Source organism: Eptesicus fuscus, chromosome 6, assembly GCF_027574615.1.
Source record: "Eptesicus fuscus isolate TK198812 chromosome 6, DD_ASM_mEF_20220401, whole genome shotgun sequence".
In the NCBI taxonomy this organism is placed as follows: domain Eukaryota; kingdom Metazoa; phylum Chordata; class Mammalia; order Chiroptera; family Vespertilionidae; genus Eptesicus; species Eptesicus fuscus.
This window is the reverse complement of record NC_072478.1, coordinates 16,506,861-16,523,586: the sequence shown is the minus strand read 5'-3', so window position 1 is coordinate 16,523,586 and position 16,726 is coordinate 16,506,861. Positions and strand designations below refer to the sequence as shown.

General features: G+C 51.0%; 1 protein-coding gene across 5 annotated transcripts in view; it reads left to right on the top strand.

The window, feature by feature from the left end:
* Nucleotides 1–455: 455 nt before the first annotated feature.
* KLHL26 (kelch like family member 26) overlaps nucleotides 456–16,726 on the top strand; it is a 29,242-nt gene continuing 12,971 nt past the window's right edge. For all 5 annotated transcript variants that reach the window (XM_054717256.1, XM_054717255.1, XM_028132449.2 and 2 more), the window contains exon 1: nucleotides 456–543. In XM_054717256.1, coding sequence (XP_054573231.1) covers nucleotides 461–543 — 83 coding nt within the window. In that variant the 5' untranslated portion in view covers nucleotides 456–460. The remainder of the gene's footprint in view (nucleotides 544–16,726) is intronic.

Below are 16,726 nucleotides of genomic sequence, written 5' to 3'. Positions count from 1 at the left end.
CCCATTAGGCTCCATTCCTTGCCCTTTCCGTAGCAGACCCTGCCCCAGACCTGCTGCACCTCACCGTCCCGACAGCCCCGCTCCACCGCTTCTCTCTGGCCCCACCCTCGCCAATCGCCACGCCTTTATCCCCCGACCCTGCAACCGTATTTTAGGCTCCGACCCATCCCAGACCAGGCCCCGCCCCTTTGTGGACTGAGCCTTGCCCCTCGACCCCCAGACCACGCCCCTCACCACAGGCCCCGCCTCTCCTCTACTCAGGAGCGCGGGCCTTCTGCCCTCGCCGCCCCGCCCATCTCCAGACCCCGCCCCTCCCTGGAGACCACGCCCCTCCGACACGCCCGGCCCCTTGCATCGCTCAGGTCCTGCCCTTGCGGAGCATGCCCCGCCCCCTGATCCCCAAGTCTCAGTTTTCTGGACAGGCGCGCGGCTCCCCGTCACTCGAACGCGCGGCGGTAAGATGGCGGAGTCCGGTGGTGGCGGTGGCGGCGGCAGCGGTGGCGTTGGCTTCGGTGCAGGCCCGGGCCCGGAGCGCCCAAGCAGGTGAGACCCGGCCCGCAGTGGGCCTGCAGCTGCCCCACGGCTCAGGTGACCTGTGGGGCGTCCTGGGGCTTGGAAGTGTACTGGGCTGCCCGAGGTTCTTTCCGGGGGACCGCAGGCTTTAGGGGCTGCTGAGGGGGCAACTGAAGGAGGGCTGGGAGCCCCGGGACCTCGAGAGGTCGACATGTTGCTCTGGGAGCCAGAGGGGGCATTGGGGGGCTTGGAGGTCTGAAAGGAAACCTAGGGGCTCCTGACTGGGAACTTGGAATGCCAAGGGGTTTGGGAGGCAGAGAGGGCCTGAGAAGGGGCAGTGGGCAGTCTTGAGGTTGTTGATGCTGTTTTCGGGACTCTGAGGAGGGGACTGAAGGGAGCTTGCAGGGACTGAGGCCCAAGCTTTTCTAGAGGGTGCTAAAGGACCCCAGTGTTCTAAAGGTGGACCTGAGGGCATGCTGAGGGGACCTGGGATGAGTGAGGACTGTGGAAGGCTGGGGATAAGGGGCTCAAGTGAACCTGAGGACCTGAAAGAGGCCTAAGAGGACTGGAAGAACCTGACAGGGGAGGCTGTGGGGTCCTGGGGGCGGGGGAGGGGTCCCAGTGAGTCTTGATGGGCAGGGACGGGGATAGGGGTCTTGGGGAGCCAGAGGATGGTGAGAGATTCCTGAAGGTCTAAAGAAAACAAGGAAGATCTATCTTTTCCCAACCCATGGGGTTTAAATATCTCCCCCCACCCCTGGCTAAAGGACTTGAAGCTAGGTCTTGCCCTCAGACTAAGGGGGCAGAATTCACCCCTTTTGGTAACAGGGAAAGTCCCCTTTCCTTTTGGCTAAGTCCTGAGACTGGTTGCTTGAACCCCAGAATTGGTGTAAAACTTGATGTTTACATGTGTTGTTCTGGGTTTTCAGAGGGGAAGAGCACAACCTCCCTTCCGCTTTACATTGCACAGGGCCACTGTAGCCCAGCCCAGCCCAGCCCAGCCCCCTCGGACAGCCTGCCACCCTTGGCTGACCGCGTACACAATTTGGGCTCTTTCTCACTGGAGAGCTTATGGGAGCAAATCATTTCAGTCAACGTGATGAATGATGAAGTTGGTCAGTACTTGTGTGCTGTGGTGTCATGTCTCATTGTGGGGACCTGGGATGGTGCTGGCCAGAAAGGCCTGACGGCCCAGATGCATGAGTTGGGAGTTGGGCTTTGGAGGCCTCCAGTAGGGAGCAAGAGAGATTCAGAGGATTTGGAAAGACATTCAGCGGGTAACCTGGGCAGGGTGTGGTGACCAGGCGTGAGGTGGCATGTAAGGAGCAGATAAGAGGGGACAGTGAACCCAGGTCCCTGCCTTGGGCCCTGGGGTGGGATAACCTGGGTGAGGTATAATTAATTGCATACGATACTGTTCACTCATTTTAGCTGAGCAGTTCATTGACTTTCAATAAATTTATAAGGGGGGATAAATGGTGATGGAAGGAGACTTGACTTGGGGTAATGAACACATAATACAATATATAGATGGTATATTATAGAATTGTACACCTGAAACCTACATAATATTATTAACCAATGTTATCCCAATAAATTCAATAAAAGTAAATTTATAAATTATGAGTATGCATCCATTAACATAACCCAGTTTTTCGGAATGCTTTCATCACGACTAAGAGTTCCATCCAAGCCCGTTGCAATGAACCCTGCTCCCACCCTCGGCCCAAGACACACTCTGATCTGTTTGTTTTTTTTTCTCTGTAATTTTGCCTTTTTAGAAAATTTACAAGAATGAAATAGTATAATCTGTGGCTTCTTGTGACTGGCTTTTTTCTCTTAAAATGTTTTTGAAGTTCATCTAAGTTGTTACAAGTACCAGAAGTTTGTTCTTTTTCACTACAGCATAGTGTTCCGTTGTATGGATGGACACTGTTTATCCATTTACTGGTTGTTTTTATTTTGATAATTACAAATAAAGTTGCTGTGAAGATTTGGTTATGTATATATTTTTTAAAAATATATTTTTATTTACTTCAGAGAGGAAGATTTGGTTATGTATATATTTTTTAAAAATATATTTTTATTTACTTCAGGAGAGGGAGATTGAAACATCAATGATGAGAGAGAATCATGGATTGGCTGCCTCCTGCACGCTCCCCACTGGGGATCGAGCCAAAAGCTGAGCATGTGCCCTGACGGGGAATTGAACCGTGACTTCTTGGTTCATAGGTCAACACTCAACCACTGAGCCACGCCAGCTGGGTTGATTATGTATCTTTGTGAGACATATACTTCCACCTTCCCTACCATATAGGACCCAGAGTGAAATGACTGGGTCCTATATGGTAGGGAAGGTGCACCATTCCTATCAGCAGTCCATGAGAGTTTCAGCTGCTCCCCATCCACAACAACACTGATGTGGCCAGTCTTTAATTTTAGCAATTCTAAGTGTATACTGGTATCTTATTTTGGTTTTAATTTGCATGACCCTAAGAACTAATGATATTGGACATTTTTTCATGGTTTCATTGGCTATTCATATTTTTGGTCAAGTGTCTTCAAATTTTTGCCTATATTTTAGTTGCGTTGTCTTCTTATTTATCTAAAATTGTATTTGTTGATTGATTTTGGAGAGAGAAAGAGAAAGAGATCAGCATTGATTTATTGTCCCACTTATTTATGCATTCATTGGTTGACTCCTATTTGTGCCCTGACCAGGGATTGAACCCTCAACCTTGGAGTATTGGGATGATGCTCCAACCAACTGAGCTACCCAGCCAGGGCTCTTATTGACTTTTAAGAGTTCTTTATGTATTCTGGATTCAAGCCTTTTATCAGATACATGATTTGCAAATATTTTCTCCTAGTCTGCAAGTTGACTTTTCATTTTCTTAATATCTTTCACTGGGCAAGTGTTTATTATTTTGATGAGATGGAGTTTATCAATATTCTTCTTTTATGGATCATGCTTTTAATGTAATATCTAAGAAATCTTTTCTAAATGGAGGCACTTTCTTTTTTTTAACTTATTGTTTAAAGTTTTACATACATATGTCTCCTTTCTCCCCCCCCCCCCCCGTCATTCCCACCCCAGGCAAGCCCCCACCGCCCCAGTGTCTGTGTCCATTGGTTATGCTAATATGCATGCATACAAGTCCTTTGGTTGCTCTCTAACCGCCCCCGCTTCCCCTGCCATTTGTCTCTGGATCTATTCTTGTTCATCACATTATGGTGATCATTATATCCCACATATGAGTGAGATCATGTGATATTTATCTTTCTCTGATTGGCTTATTTTACTTAGCATAATGCTCTCTAGTTCCATCCATGCTGTTGCAAATGGTAAAAGTTCCTTCTTTTTTATAGCGGCGTAGTATTCCATTGTGTAGATGTACCACAGTTTTGTAATCCACTCATCTGAAGATGGGCACTTAGGCTGTTTCCAAATCTTAGCTATTGTAAATTGTGCTGCTATGAACATAGGGGTGCATATATCCTTTCTGATTGGTGTTTCTGGTTTCTTGGGATATAGTCCTAGAAGTGGGATTACTGGGTCAAATCCATTTTTAACTTTTTGAGGAAACTCCATACTGTTTTCCACAGTGACTGCACCAGTCTGCATTCCCACTAGCAGTGAAGGAGGGTTCCTTTTTCTCCACATCCTCTCCAGCACTTTTTGTTTGTTGATTTGTTGATGATAGCCATTCTGACAGGTGTGAGATGGTACCTCATTGTTTTGAGAGTCACTTTCTTAAAAGATATCTCCGCTGCCCCACTGGTGTGGCTTGGTTGATTGAGTGCCATCCCATGCCCCAAGAGGTCACCAGTTTGATTCCCGGTCTGGGCACATGTTCGGGTTGTGGGCTCAATCCTTGGTAGGGGGTGTGCAGGAGGCAGCTGATCGATGTTTCTATCTCTCCCTCTCCCCTCCTCTCTCTCTAAAATCAATACAAACATATATTTTTTTAAATATATTTTATTGATTTTTTACAGAGAGGAAGAGAGAGGGATAGAGAGTTAGAAACATCGATGAGAGAGAAACATCGATCAGCTGCCTCCTGCACACCCCCTACTGGTGATGTGCCCGCAACCAAGGCACATGCCCTTGACCGGAATCGAACCTGGGACCCTTGAGTCCGCAGGCCGACGCTCTATCCACTGAGCCAAACCGGTTTCGGCAATACAAACATATTTTAAAAAGAAAAAAAGAAAAAGCCCCAAGACCTAAACATATTAAAAAAAAAAAAGACATCTCCATCATCTCTAAGATGCCCATTTACCCCCTTCCATCCATCCCAGTGAAAAATCACTGTTGTGTTGTCTGTAGCAACTGATGGTGTGTGTGTGTGTGTGTGTGTGTGTGTGTGTGTGTCTTATTCCTGTGGTGCTAGTGTAGGGAGGAAGGCAAGAAGCCCTAATATGGTGAGATGGAGCATACAAAAAGAAGACCAGGCCCTAACTGGTCTGGCTCGGTGGAAGAGCGTTGGCCTGCGGACTGAAGGGTCCCAGGTTTGTTTCCGGTCAAGGGCATATACCTTGGTTGAGGGCACATCCCCAGTAGGAGGTTTGCAGGAGGCAGCTGATCGATGTTTCTCTCTCATCTATGTTTCTAACTGTCTATCCCTCTCCCTTCCCCTTTGTAAAAAATCAATAAAATATATTTTAAAAAAAAGACCAGGTTTTGAAGGAAAATGTGGCACACAGTAGTCTCCCAAGGATCTTTTGAAATGTAGAGGCCTTTGTAGCATTGTTCATGTATTATTTCTTTCAAACTGGCCAGCCAGTCCTGGCGCATGACTTGCCCATGCTCCATTCTTCATCCTTCCACACTCCAAGGTCATGGCCTCCCAAAGTCACCTGCCTGATTACCTGCATTCAACTAGCCCCGAGGGCACTTTTTCTGGCCACCTTGTTGTATGTGTGTGTGGTTTGTTTGTTTATTGTTAGTTTTTGTTATTTATTTATTTATTTTTGGTAAAACTTATATAACATAAAAACTCACTCATTTAAAGTATACATACAATTCAGCCCTGGCCAGTGTGGCTCAGCTGGTGGAGCGTCCTGTATACCGAAAGGTTGCAGGTTTGATTCCAGGTCAGGGTACATACCTAGGTTGTGGGTTTGACCCCTGTCAACCGATAGCTCTCTCTTGCATTGATGTTTCTCTCTTTCTCTCACTCTTCCTTCCCCTCTCTCTAATATCAATAAGCATATCCTTGGGTGAGGATTTAAAAAATAAACTAAGCTGGCTGGTGTGGCTCAGTGGATTGAGCATTGTTCCATGCACCAAGAGGTCACTGGTTCGATTCCCAGCAAGGCATTAAAATAATCAATCAATCAATTAATTAATTTAAAAAAATAAAAAAATAAAGTGTACAATTCAGTGGTATGTAGCACATTCCCAATGTTGTTATGTATCCTTTATCTATTTCCAGAACATTTCCATAACCTCAAGAGGAAATCTGTTCCCATTAGCAGTCACTCTCCATTCCCCTTCTATCCCAGCCCCTAGCAACTACTCTACTTTCTGTTTCTAAAGTTACCTGCTTTATAAATAGAATTATACAATACAAGATCTTTTATGACTGACTTCTTTCATTCCATGTAATGTTTTAGAGGTTCCTCTACATTGTAGCATGTATCAGTATTCCATTCTTTTTATAGCTACATAATATTCCATAGTGTGGACATACCACATTTTGTTTATCCATTCACCAGCTGATGACATTGGAGTTGGACCCACCTTTTGGCTATTTTGGATAGTGCTGCTATGAACATGCATATTTAAGTTTTTGTGTGAACCCCTGTATTCATTTCTTTGAGCTCGATACCAGGAGCAAAATTGCTGGATCATATGGCTGGATCCTGTATCCTTGATCACATCATCACCACTCAACACTGCTTGGTCTATTTATTAGTGGAGATGCCTTGATGGTGGGGACCATGTCTTATATGTCTAGAACACAGGCTACACAGAGGAAATAAGTGTTCAAGAAATATAGCCAGGTAGGGAGGGATGGATAGGGTGTGGAAAAGCTCTCTAGGGCTTGCAGTTGGCAGGGAAGTCTCATCTATGGACAGGTTGGTCCATAGCCTTTTTGGGGAGACGTGTGGGACTGCTGGGGGCAGGAGTTGGCTGGCCTTGTCTGGAAGGCTGCTTTTTCAGTCTGCCAGGAGGTGTCTGCATCTGCCTTTTTGTCCCATGAAGGTTTTGCCATTTGGCCTGGGGTGGGGGCAGTTCCTGTCTTCCCCTTGGCCCTTCTAGCGGTCCCACAATTTGAGAAACTGTCCTCAGGGGACTGTGCTCCCCCACCACCCCTAGTATTATATAACTTGTTTGTTCCAACTTCTCTTTTCTGCAACCAAGGGGGGAAAATGAAAGAGAAAAGCTTATTCTCTTTCCTTCCTGTCTCCAGGGATCAACAAAAAACCCGTTGCCTAGTAGAGATGGTCGTTAATGACTGAGCCGAACCTCCGGGATAGATGAAGCATGGCTGCCTCAGCCAGGGCCTGAGGAAGGGAGGTGGAGACTGGCTGCAGGCTCACTCACACAAAAGACACTTGTCCTCTAGTGGGATCCCTCCCAGCTCCACCTTCGGCCCTCGGTGAGGTTCAGGTTCTTGGAGGAAGAAGAGGTTTGAAACCGTGCAGGGTGTTAGGGGGAGGAGGTACTCTCCAGGGAGTTGAACCTCCCCAGCTAAAATTCCATCGCTATGAGGTACCTAGCTGGCTGAGTTCCAGGGGAGCCTTTTCTCCACGGAGGCTCTTCAGACGTTGGGCCTTTGGCATCCTCACTCCTTGGCCCATCTTCCCTAAAGGTGTCTGGATGGGGCCCAGACTTGCTGACTCACACTGCTCCTGAGGGTGAGGTGAGGGTATCTGGGTGAGGGACATGTCGCCCACAGGTGTTTCCTTGGGAAGGTGTGCCCAGGACACAGTGTGAGTGGGTTTGGCACAGTTCAGCTGAAGTGTCTGCTCCTGGGTTGGTGGCCTTGGTTTGTTTGAATTTTCCTAACAAACCATCTCTGACTGCACCCTAGCTTGTGTCCACTAAGCCTCGAGGTTCTGGAAGAGTCCAGTCCCCCAATGCCTGTGCAAATAACTGGAGGATGAGTAGGTTCTTGTTGCTTTGGCCCCATCCTCTTTTTCAGCTGGCCCTTCAGACATGGGGACTCCACTATTCCTCTTGGGAATTCTGATGGTTTCAGGGGCCTCATCACACCCACATGGCTGTGGTCTCTCCTTCCATGAGTAGGACAGCCCTACATACTCATTGTGTGCCTTGGGCATATCTACACACCTCTATGCATTAGATTCCTCACCTGGAAAGTGGGACCCCAGACCCACAGGACAGGGTAGCTTGAAGAAGTGAGCTAGGGTGAGGGTGTGCTCAGAGGGTGCCCAGCACTTTGAATGTGCATGTGTTGATGCAAAGGTAGCGACATTGCCCTGGGGCCCTGATGATGTCAGTGTTCTGTCCACTGTGCCTGTGTGGGCTGTGAGAGGATCATGGGGTGTTGGCAGGTCAGTGTGGCAGGTGGGGGAAAGAGAAAGTTGGTGTCTTTGTCAATTTGGGTTGCTGAAATAGAATACTGTAGACTGGATGGCTTATAAACAACAGAAATTTATTAAAGTTTGGAAGCTAGAAGTTCGAGATCAAGATGTCTGGTGAGGCCACTCCTGTTTCATAAATGGTGTATTCTCACTGTTTCCTCACATGGTGGAAGGGTCTAGGAGCTCTCTAGGGTCCCTTTATTTTTTTTATTTTTATTGATTTCAGAGAGGAAGGGGGAGGGAGAGAGCGATAGAAACATCCACGATGAGAGAGAATCACCGGTTGGCCGCCTCCTGCACAACCCCTACTGGGGATCGAGCCCGCAACCCGGGCATGTGCTCCCAACTGGAATCGAACCCGGGACCCCTCAGTCCACAGGCTGACGCTCTATCCACTGAGCCAAACCGGCCAGGGCTCTGGGGTCCCTTTAATGAGGTCACTAATCTCATTCACAAGGGCTCTACCCTCATGACCCTTCCCAAAGGTCACACTGTCTGACACCATTACATTAGAGGTTAGGTTTCAATATACGTGTTTTGGGGAGATACAAACATTCAGTCTGTGGCAATTGGCCTGAGCAGTTGGGAGGACGATGGCATCATTAGTCGGTGGCCACGAGAGGGACAGTAGCAGGGCAGTGGGAAAATGGACCATGTCAAGTCTTAGCTGCTTCTGCAACATGAGAGCAGAAGTCACTGTGAGAGCCTGGCACTCTGGAACAGTGTGGGCACAAGTTGGGTGGGTCTTGGCGGAGTATTGGGATGGGGGCAGTTGAGCCTGAGTTAAGCTGGAGGGAGCCCTGGGCTGGTGGTGCTGGGGAGTCGGACCATGCTGTTCGTCCCTCCTCAGGGAGTGAGGTGCCCCGTTTTTCACCTCTGCCAGCAGAGTCCCGGCAGGGTCCAATGAACTCATGATGTGAAATTGCTCTGAAAACTCCACACTTTGCTCTGAATTGATCAGGGTGCTCTGAATTGATTGTCTCACAGCTGGACTGCTTCCACATGGTAGCTGCTACCCCCTGGGGACGCCTTCTTCTTGTTGTCCATAGTAACTGGGGTAGAAAGGTTTTATTAGCTTCTGCTATCATTGTGCTATCTCCAGGGAGCCCACCCTGTGTATCATTCACTTTCTTTAACAGCAGTTATTTTTTTAAATATATATATATTTATTGATTTTTTACAGAGAGGAAGAGAGAGGGATAGAGAGTTAGAAACATTGATGAGAGAGAAACATCGATCAGCTGCCTCTTGCACACACCCCCTACTGGGGATGTGCCTGCAACCAAGGTACATGCCCTTGACCGGAATCGAACCTGGGACCCTTGAGTCCGCAGGCCGACGCTCTATCCACTGAGCCAAACCGGTATCGGCAACAGCAGTTATTTTTGATCACCTATCCGCAGGGGAGAGTTCAGCAAGGCCAGGGTATAGGTTTTATGCCTGCATTTTCACCAAGCGCACCCCCCCCCAACACTTTAAAAGTGGGGCTTCTCTGCACTCCCTCCCTTTGGTCTTAGGGCATGTGTCAGATTTGGGGTTGATGACCCTGGAGAAGGAGAACGGAAGTGGGAGAAGGAGGGAGAGGGAGAAGCGGAACGGCCCAGATAAAAACAATTAGTCAACATGTGGATGAACTCATGACATCTTGCTCTTCTTCTGGTGGTTGTCACATGCCTCTTGTGTGCCTACCACTGTGTTCGGTGCTGGGCTTGCTACGAAAGGAGGGCGGGAAACAGTTGGGTCCTGCCCTTGGGGCTCCTACGTGCCAGCAAGGAGTTCGTGAAACAGTGGTGCAGTCATTGCCCCTTGGTTGCCATGAATGATCCTGAGGCCAAGTTGGCGGTTCCTGCCTTCTTAGAAAGGTTCTGAGAGCCTCCTCAAGAACAAGGTTTGTGTCATATGATGTTTAGTGTCATCAGCTCAAGTGAAGGGGGTCAAGTGAGGTGGATAGTTCTGGGTGCTGGCAAGGGGTGTGTGCAGGTTCTGAAGGTGGAGGAGACAGGCTTTTCAGGGGTCTGGAGTCAGAGAGGAGCTGGAGTGGGTGGGAGGGACCAGGTGGGAGACTGGAGGTGCAGGATTTGGGTGAGGGGACACACAGGTCAGATTTGTGTTTTGGAAGGATCCCTTTGGCAGGGGAGGAGGGGGCCTGGACCAAAGGTGGGACTGTGGCGAGGGCATAGGTTTGGGGAAGATTTGAGGTTGAACTTGTGCAATGTGCTGACCAGTGGTGGCAGCCAGACAGGGGTCATCTGCTCTCAGGATCCAGGAGTGCATGCTGGGGGAGGATTTGTGAGTAGGTGGGTGGGCAGGGGAGGACCAGCCCTCACTGGACCTGAGAGGCTGTGCTGCCTGCCAGCATCCGATAGAGAGCTGGGAGGTAGACATCCTACCTCCAAGTCTCACTGGCTGCCTGTTCCAGAAAGCCCTCAGGCCTCTCCTTGGTCAAGGACCTCGGGTCTTCCAGGTCCTGGTCCTAGGAATGTCCCTCCTCGAGGAAAAGCCTTTGTCGCTGCAGGAGATCTCTCCAGTTTGATTCCACTTGCAATGGCCTCTGAGCCTCTCACTCCTATTTGCTCTCTCCTCTCTGTTGGCCACATCCTGGTCCGGCCCCTTTTTCCACCTCCTCCTCCTGCAGGCTCTGTGCCACTGTCTCCCCATTCTAACTGGTGGGAGACTGCTCATTGTTCCCCCATCTGACACCTGCCAGGGCTTCCTCAATCTCAGAACAAAATCAGCTTCTCCATGTGACCCCCTCAGCCCACCCTCTAGGCCCCCTAGCTTCCATCACCCTGCCCTCCTCTTGGGCCAGCACCCCTCCTGGTCCATTGGCCCAGCTCACACTGGAGTGTCCTGTCTCAGCTTTTTGCACACCCCCAGTGTTGCCTCCTGGTTCCTGGCTCATCCATCTGTTCACACGCCCCATTCCCACCACAGCCCACTGCCCGCCTCTGCTTTGTGTTCACGGAACATTCTCTGTGCTTAGGACTTGTGCCCCCAAAAATGTGTGCTCCTCGAGGGCAGGGCTTCATCGTGGAGGCTCTGATTCCATCTAGCAAATACTCCACACATAGTCTGCTATGGGTTTGCCAGGGTTGCTAGCCTGACCGAGAGGCTTCTGGAACAGTCCTCGCCAGGTGAGGGGCACCCTCCTCCTCCTCCCTTTATTTCATGGCAGGATCTGGATAGAAAAACCGATTCCCAGGCGTGTTGTCAGTGAATCAGACCTGTTCTCTCAAATAGGAGAGAAGCCAGTGAACAGTACCTTTTGGCAGGTGTGCTTTGTGTAAGATCTTAATGCTCTGTGTTGAACACGGAAACAGCTGGCTGCTCTCCCTGTCCAGCTGCCTGCAGTGGGAAATGGGGGCCACCTTCCAGGTCCCTACTAGCAGACCCCCTTCCCTTTGTGGTAGCGCTAGCAGCTGTGCAGATGAGCTTTTAACACTTGTTTAACCCTGGGTCTCCAGTCCCTTCTTTCTCCCCTTCCCGACCTGTCCCTGGTCTCTGCAGAGGGCTGCTCGGGATGCAGAGGACAGATCCTCCCTAGCATTCTTCCTCTGCAGAACAGGTTTCGGAGAAGATCCAGGGTGATTTTAGACCGCTCGCCAAGCAGCTCAGGACTAATCTTTCCTATGAGCCACCTTGCCACACATGGAAATACTGTGATTCCGGAGGAAGTAACCAGCACCTTTGGGGAATCTCAGAGCTTTCCTGTGAGTGAAGCAGCTTCTGGAATTGAACATGCTCAGCTTGGAGGAAATCTTGAGGGGTGGACCATGGGGCTTTTAAAGCCTCGAGGGTGGTTACCCAGTCCAGGTCCAAGATGTTTCCCGACACCACAACTGCGAAATTCCACAGGGGTCAAAGACTGACTGGACCAGGGAGTGGGCTGAGCTAGATATCCGGAGAGCTCTCCTCTCAACGGGGTGTTAGGAGTTGAAGCAGTCTGCCAAAGGAAGCAGGAATGGAGACGTGATCACCCAGAATCTCCTGTAACTGGAGCTAAGAGTGACGCATTCTCTCAAGGAATGGTTCAGGGCGTGGCAAGGTGCCCATAAGGTGACAGGCATGTAAGGGAGCCCCAACGAAGACCCCAAGGCAGCTTCCATTTGGAAAACTTCCAGGACTAAAGTTGTAGTGAGGTCTGGGGTGGGGGGAAGGTGGGGGGGGATGGTCCCAGGAGGGCATCTCTTGCTTTCTCTCTTCTCCTTCTCTCTCCTCTCTTTGTCACAAAAGGGGATAATTGGAGCCCTGCGTCTAAGGTAGGGCTGTTGGGAGTTCACAAATGTTTATGCTGCATGTGAGTCACTTGCAGAAGCAATGGGTAGTGTTTTCCTTGTCGAGGCTGATGGCATGGACTGCCTCGCAGCTCCAACCTTAGGCATGCTTCCAGCATTTTAGCATTTAGAGTTGCTGAACTTTCGCAGTGGGGGGCGCGGGTAGCTTGTTGACCTTTACCACGGAGCCTGCTGTCTCATTGCAGGCAGGCGGGGCTCAGGCTGAGTATGGCCACCACCTACTCACCCAGAGATCGCCCAGTGTGGCTTCCTCGCCCCCCTCCCAGTCCCAGGCTAGGAAGCCTGTGTGCAGTGCTGGAAGAGGTGGCAGCTGGAGAATTGTTAACTCCACAGTGGTTTTTCCAGAGGCTCATCTGGAATGTGGTGGTCAGGAGGCCAGGATCTGAGGCTTCTGACATTGAAGGCCCTCTTTGGTTATAAGCACCAGAAACTCAACTCAATGCCTTCAATAGAAAAATAAAAGTTCATTGTTCACATTGAAAAAAGTTTAGGGAGGAATTCAGTTTTAGGTCTCTTCAGGGCTCAGATGATTCTCCTGGAATCTGACTCCCATTTCTCAGCTCTGCTTTCCCTCTTGACTGGGCAAGGTGACCCCACCTTGCTCCCCACTATACCAGAATCCCCAGAGGAAGGCGAATCTCCATTCTGGTGGGTCTAGAAAAAGTCTCAAGGAAGGCTCGGATTGGATTGGATGATTCAAAACCCCATTCATTGTGCCTGGAAGCCTGGGAGGCTCTGGTTGGCCAGGCTGAGTCATGAGTCTTTTCTTTCAGCCCAGGGATGGGGGTCTCCTGATCCTTACCACTCGGGCTGAGAGTGAAGACTAGAAGGTTCCCTGAGGAAAACGGGGACCTTATCAGAAGATGGGAGTGATGTTGGTACCTCCTAAAATGAAGATGTTCATGACAGATCCCTACTTATGCCTAAATTTGTGCTGCTGTTGGAAGGGCCTGGCTGAGCTATCCCCACAGCTGTGTCTGCCTGTGTCTGGCCTGGCACCACTGGGCATGAACACATGCCATATCACTTGGCAGAACCATCCCTTTCAGGGCCTCAACACCTGTCCTGCCAGGGGAGGCAGCTGGGCTGGGCCCTGAGACACTGGAATTTGGCAGTGTTAGAATGTCACTGGGTTTTTGAATGGTGTTCTGGGGCCGTGCAGTCATGCACATACTTGCCTGATTTGTAGAGTGAAGGGGTTTTGCTCATTCAGGTGGCTTTGTTTCCAAGCCCAGTGAAGTAGGGATAATGTGGGGGGATGGGCTGATACTGGGATCGGCTTTGAGTCAGTGGGTGGGAACGGAACAGGCAAAGCCTTGGCCTGAGACCTGCTCACTAGTCTGCCCCTGCTACTCATGGCATGGGGCAGGGGGTGGGGGGGGGGGTACTGCTGGGCTTTGTGGGGCAAGGGAGGCTGTGGAGAGATCTGGCTGGACTGTGAGGGCAAGGGAGACCATGGGCGACCTGCTTCAAGAAGGCTTGGAAGAGCTGGGGGACTTGGGAGTGCAGCATAAGGAGGGTTAGAGGGCAGGAGGAGTTGGCCCTTCAACATGGGGCACAGCATGAGCAAATTGTGGAGGTCAGATGTCCCAGAGGAAATTTTGCTGAGGGCTTCCTGGTTGAGCCCAAAGGATAACATACCCAATTACAGGACTTGGACCAGGAGGGTGCATGGAGGGAGTGAACAGAGCAGGTATGTGTAGCAGAGATTTGTAGGGAATAGAGATGGGAGTCAAGCTCTAGCCAGTGCTACCCCCCCCCCATTACCTCACCCATCCATTTACCCATCCATCCATCCATCCATCCATCCATCCATCCACCCATCCACCCATCCATCCATCCATCCATCCATCCATCCATCCATCCATCCCATGCAGCATCCAGTTGATAAGTGTGACTGAGCTCTGAGCACATTTTGGGCATGGTGCCTGGCACAGGAACTCAGCAGGAGATAGAATCCATCTTACCTTGCCCTGGTGAGGCTCCTGTTTCAGCCTTGGGGAGATAGGCTGGGAACAGACAGGTGGTGTGCCAGACAGAGCAATGAGTTGGGAAAACAAATAGAGCCAGGTTGGGGATCTGAGAGGCCTGGGGGTGGGGGGGTATGGCTCTCCCAGAATGACCCACCAGAGTGGGGCAATCTCCCATGTAGCAGCTGGAGGATTAGTGGGCTAATCTATAACCTTGTCGTGGCCGTCACCCAGGAACCACGTCCTGCCTTTCCTGCTGTACAGCTCCACGTCCACTTTGTGGCTTGGCACCCCTAGATAGCGGTCTCAGTGATCATGGGGTCTCCCCACCTGGGGCTACAGAGAAAGACTGACACCAGCCAGGCCTCTTGTGTGCTGTGTGGCCTTGGACCTCTCCGTGCCTAAATGCCCTGTCTGTAAGAAGGATGATAGTGGTGTTCCCTTTGCCAGACTGCCCACTGAGAGGTAAGCTGGGAGCCAGGTCTGCACCACCCAGCCCATAGCTCTATATGGAGTGGGTTCTCACCAGGACAGGGAGGGATGGGGACTGTGGAAGCAGAAAGCTTACTGCTGCCAAGGGACGTTGGCTTCGGGTGTCCTTTTCCTTCTTCCTAGCCTTGAGAAGTGGCCAGAGTTGGGCAGGTCTGGGAATGGTAGGTGCTGCCTACGTGGTCCTCCTGTCCATAGTAGTAGCTAGATCCCCACTTGTCCTGGGCTCCCAGGGGCATCAGTAAGAGGCTGGGGTGAGGACTCAGAGCCCGAACAGGTCTTGGCCCAGTTTGAGGGGCACTGGGCTCACAATGGCCCATGGGAGGCTATGGAGAGCAACAGGGTCTTTGGCAGGGGGGTGACAGGGTATGATGTCATGCCCTTCTCCTGGCAGGAGGGTGGATGGTATCTGCAGAGCACTCCCCTGTGACCCAGTGAGTATTGGGGGAGCATGGGGGTTTGTGCTGTTTGTCCCATCAAGTCACAGAAGGGCAGGACGATTGAGCTGACAGGACCTATCTGGAGTGGAACCAGCACTGAGTAGGGCCACTCTGCCAGGCTCTGTGCATTAGGGATCTTAGGCAGGCCTAGGGCAGGGTGTCATTGTGGGGCTGGTGACACCCAGGCTGGGCAGGATGGGAGCAGCTTTTCTCACCTCTAGAGTCCTCAAGAGGATTCATGAAGGCTCTTTCAAGGTGAATGTGGTTCCAGAACCTACCTGTCTGCCCCACCACCTTCCCCAGCCTCAGCCTGCCTGGTGTTATGTGGGGCCCTCAGGAGGTGCCAGCCCTAGGTATGGGCAGGTTGCACAGTACTTCCTTCTGGGCACTCCCTGACACCCCCTCTCTTCTGTCACCCTGTCACTGCTTGGCAGGCACAGATAGGCAGAAATAAGGCCATACAAGTAGATGAAGTCTCCAGATGGTGAACCATGAGGAAGACGAGGGGATGTGTGGGTGTGTGGCCTGGAGTTATTTTTCAGGGCTCAGAGAGGGGGGTTCTGTGGGTGATGTGTTCCCAGGGTAGGCTCAGAGTGGGCCTGGCCATGTCCATAGCCTTCGGCTCTTGGAGGAAGCAGGGCAAGTTCTAGGGTGTGGACTAGGCTCTGCCTCCACCTGGTGGCCTGGCACTCCTGCCCTCCCTGGACACACACACATCCACCCACAGGGTGTACAGATTGGCGTGGTGCTGGCAGCCTGTTTTAAGTTGTCACAGAAAATATCGGAGAATAACCAGCATGATGACCAGGAGGGAGAAATAAACAACTGCTGATGCTGTAGAGAGAGTCCAGGGCTTGGAGGACCTGGGATCTGGGGCCCTGGCTGGGTTTTCCTCTCTCTCTCTGGGTCTCTATCCCCCTTCTCTCTGGGTTTCTGATCCCCCCACATTCCCCCTCTCCCTGGTCTCTGTCCCCTTCTCTCTGGGTCTCTGTCCCCCTTTTTCTGGGACTCTGTTCCCTCTGGGTCTCCATCAGTGGATTGATGCCCTGGCCTTCTGGGACACTACTGTGGGAACCTTTATCTGCTTCTGGCTCTGAGCTTTTCTCTGCTCCCCCTGTAAGCCCAGGGGTCAAGCCCTGCCAAAGAACTGCAGGCATCTCTGAAGGAGCTGCCCCTTATCTGTAGGGATGGCCCCAGAATGGGCTTGCTGCCCCTTGAGGGTGAGGGGGGCAGAGCAGTCCCAAGAGAGAGAGATGCTGACATGAGTGGGGGCTGTGAGCCAGAGCAAGGTGCCAAATCCTGGAGACTGTCCTTGGGCTGTGAGCATAGCTCTCCAAGCTGTGCAATATTGTAACCATGGTAACAGTGGCTGGGCTGTCTGCCTCTGTGGGGCATGTGAGACCCTGGCTTTGTTGCACCTCTTACCCACGGAGCTGCGGTCCCAGGAGCCAGCCATGGCCTT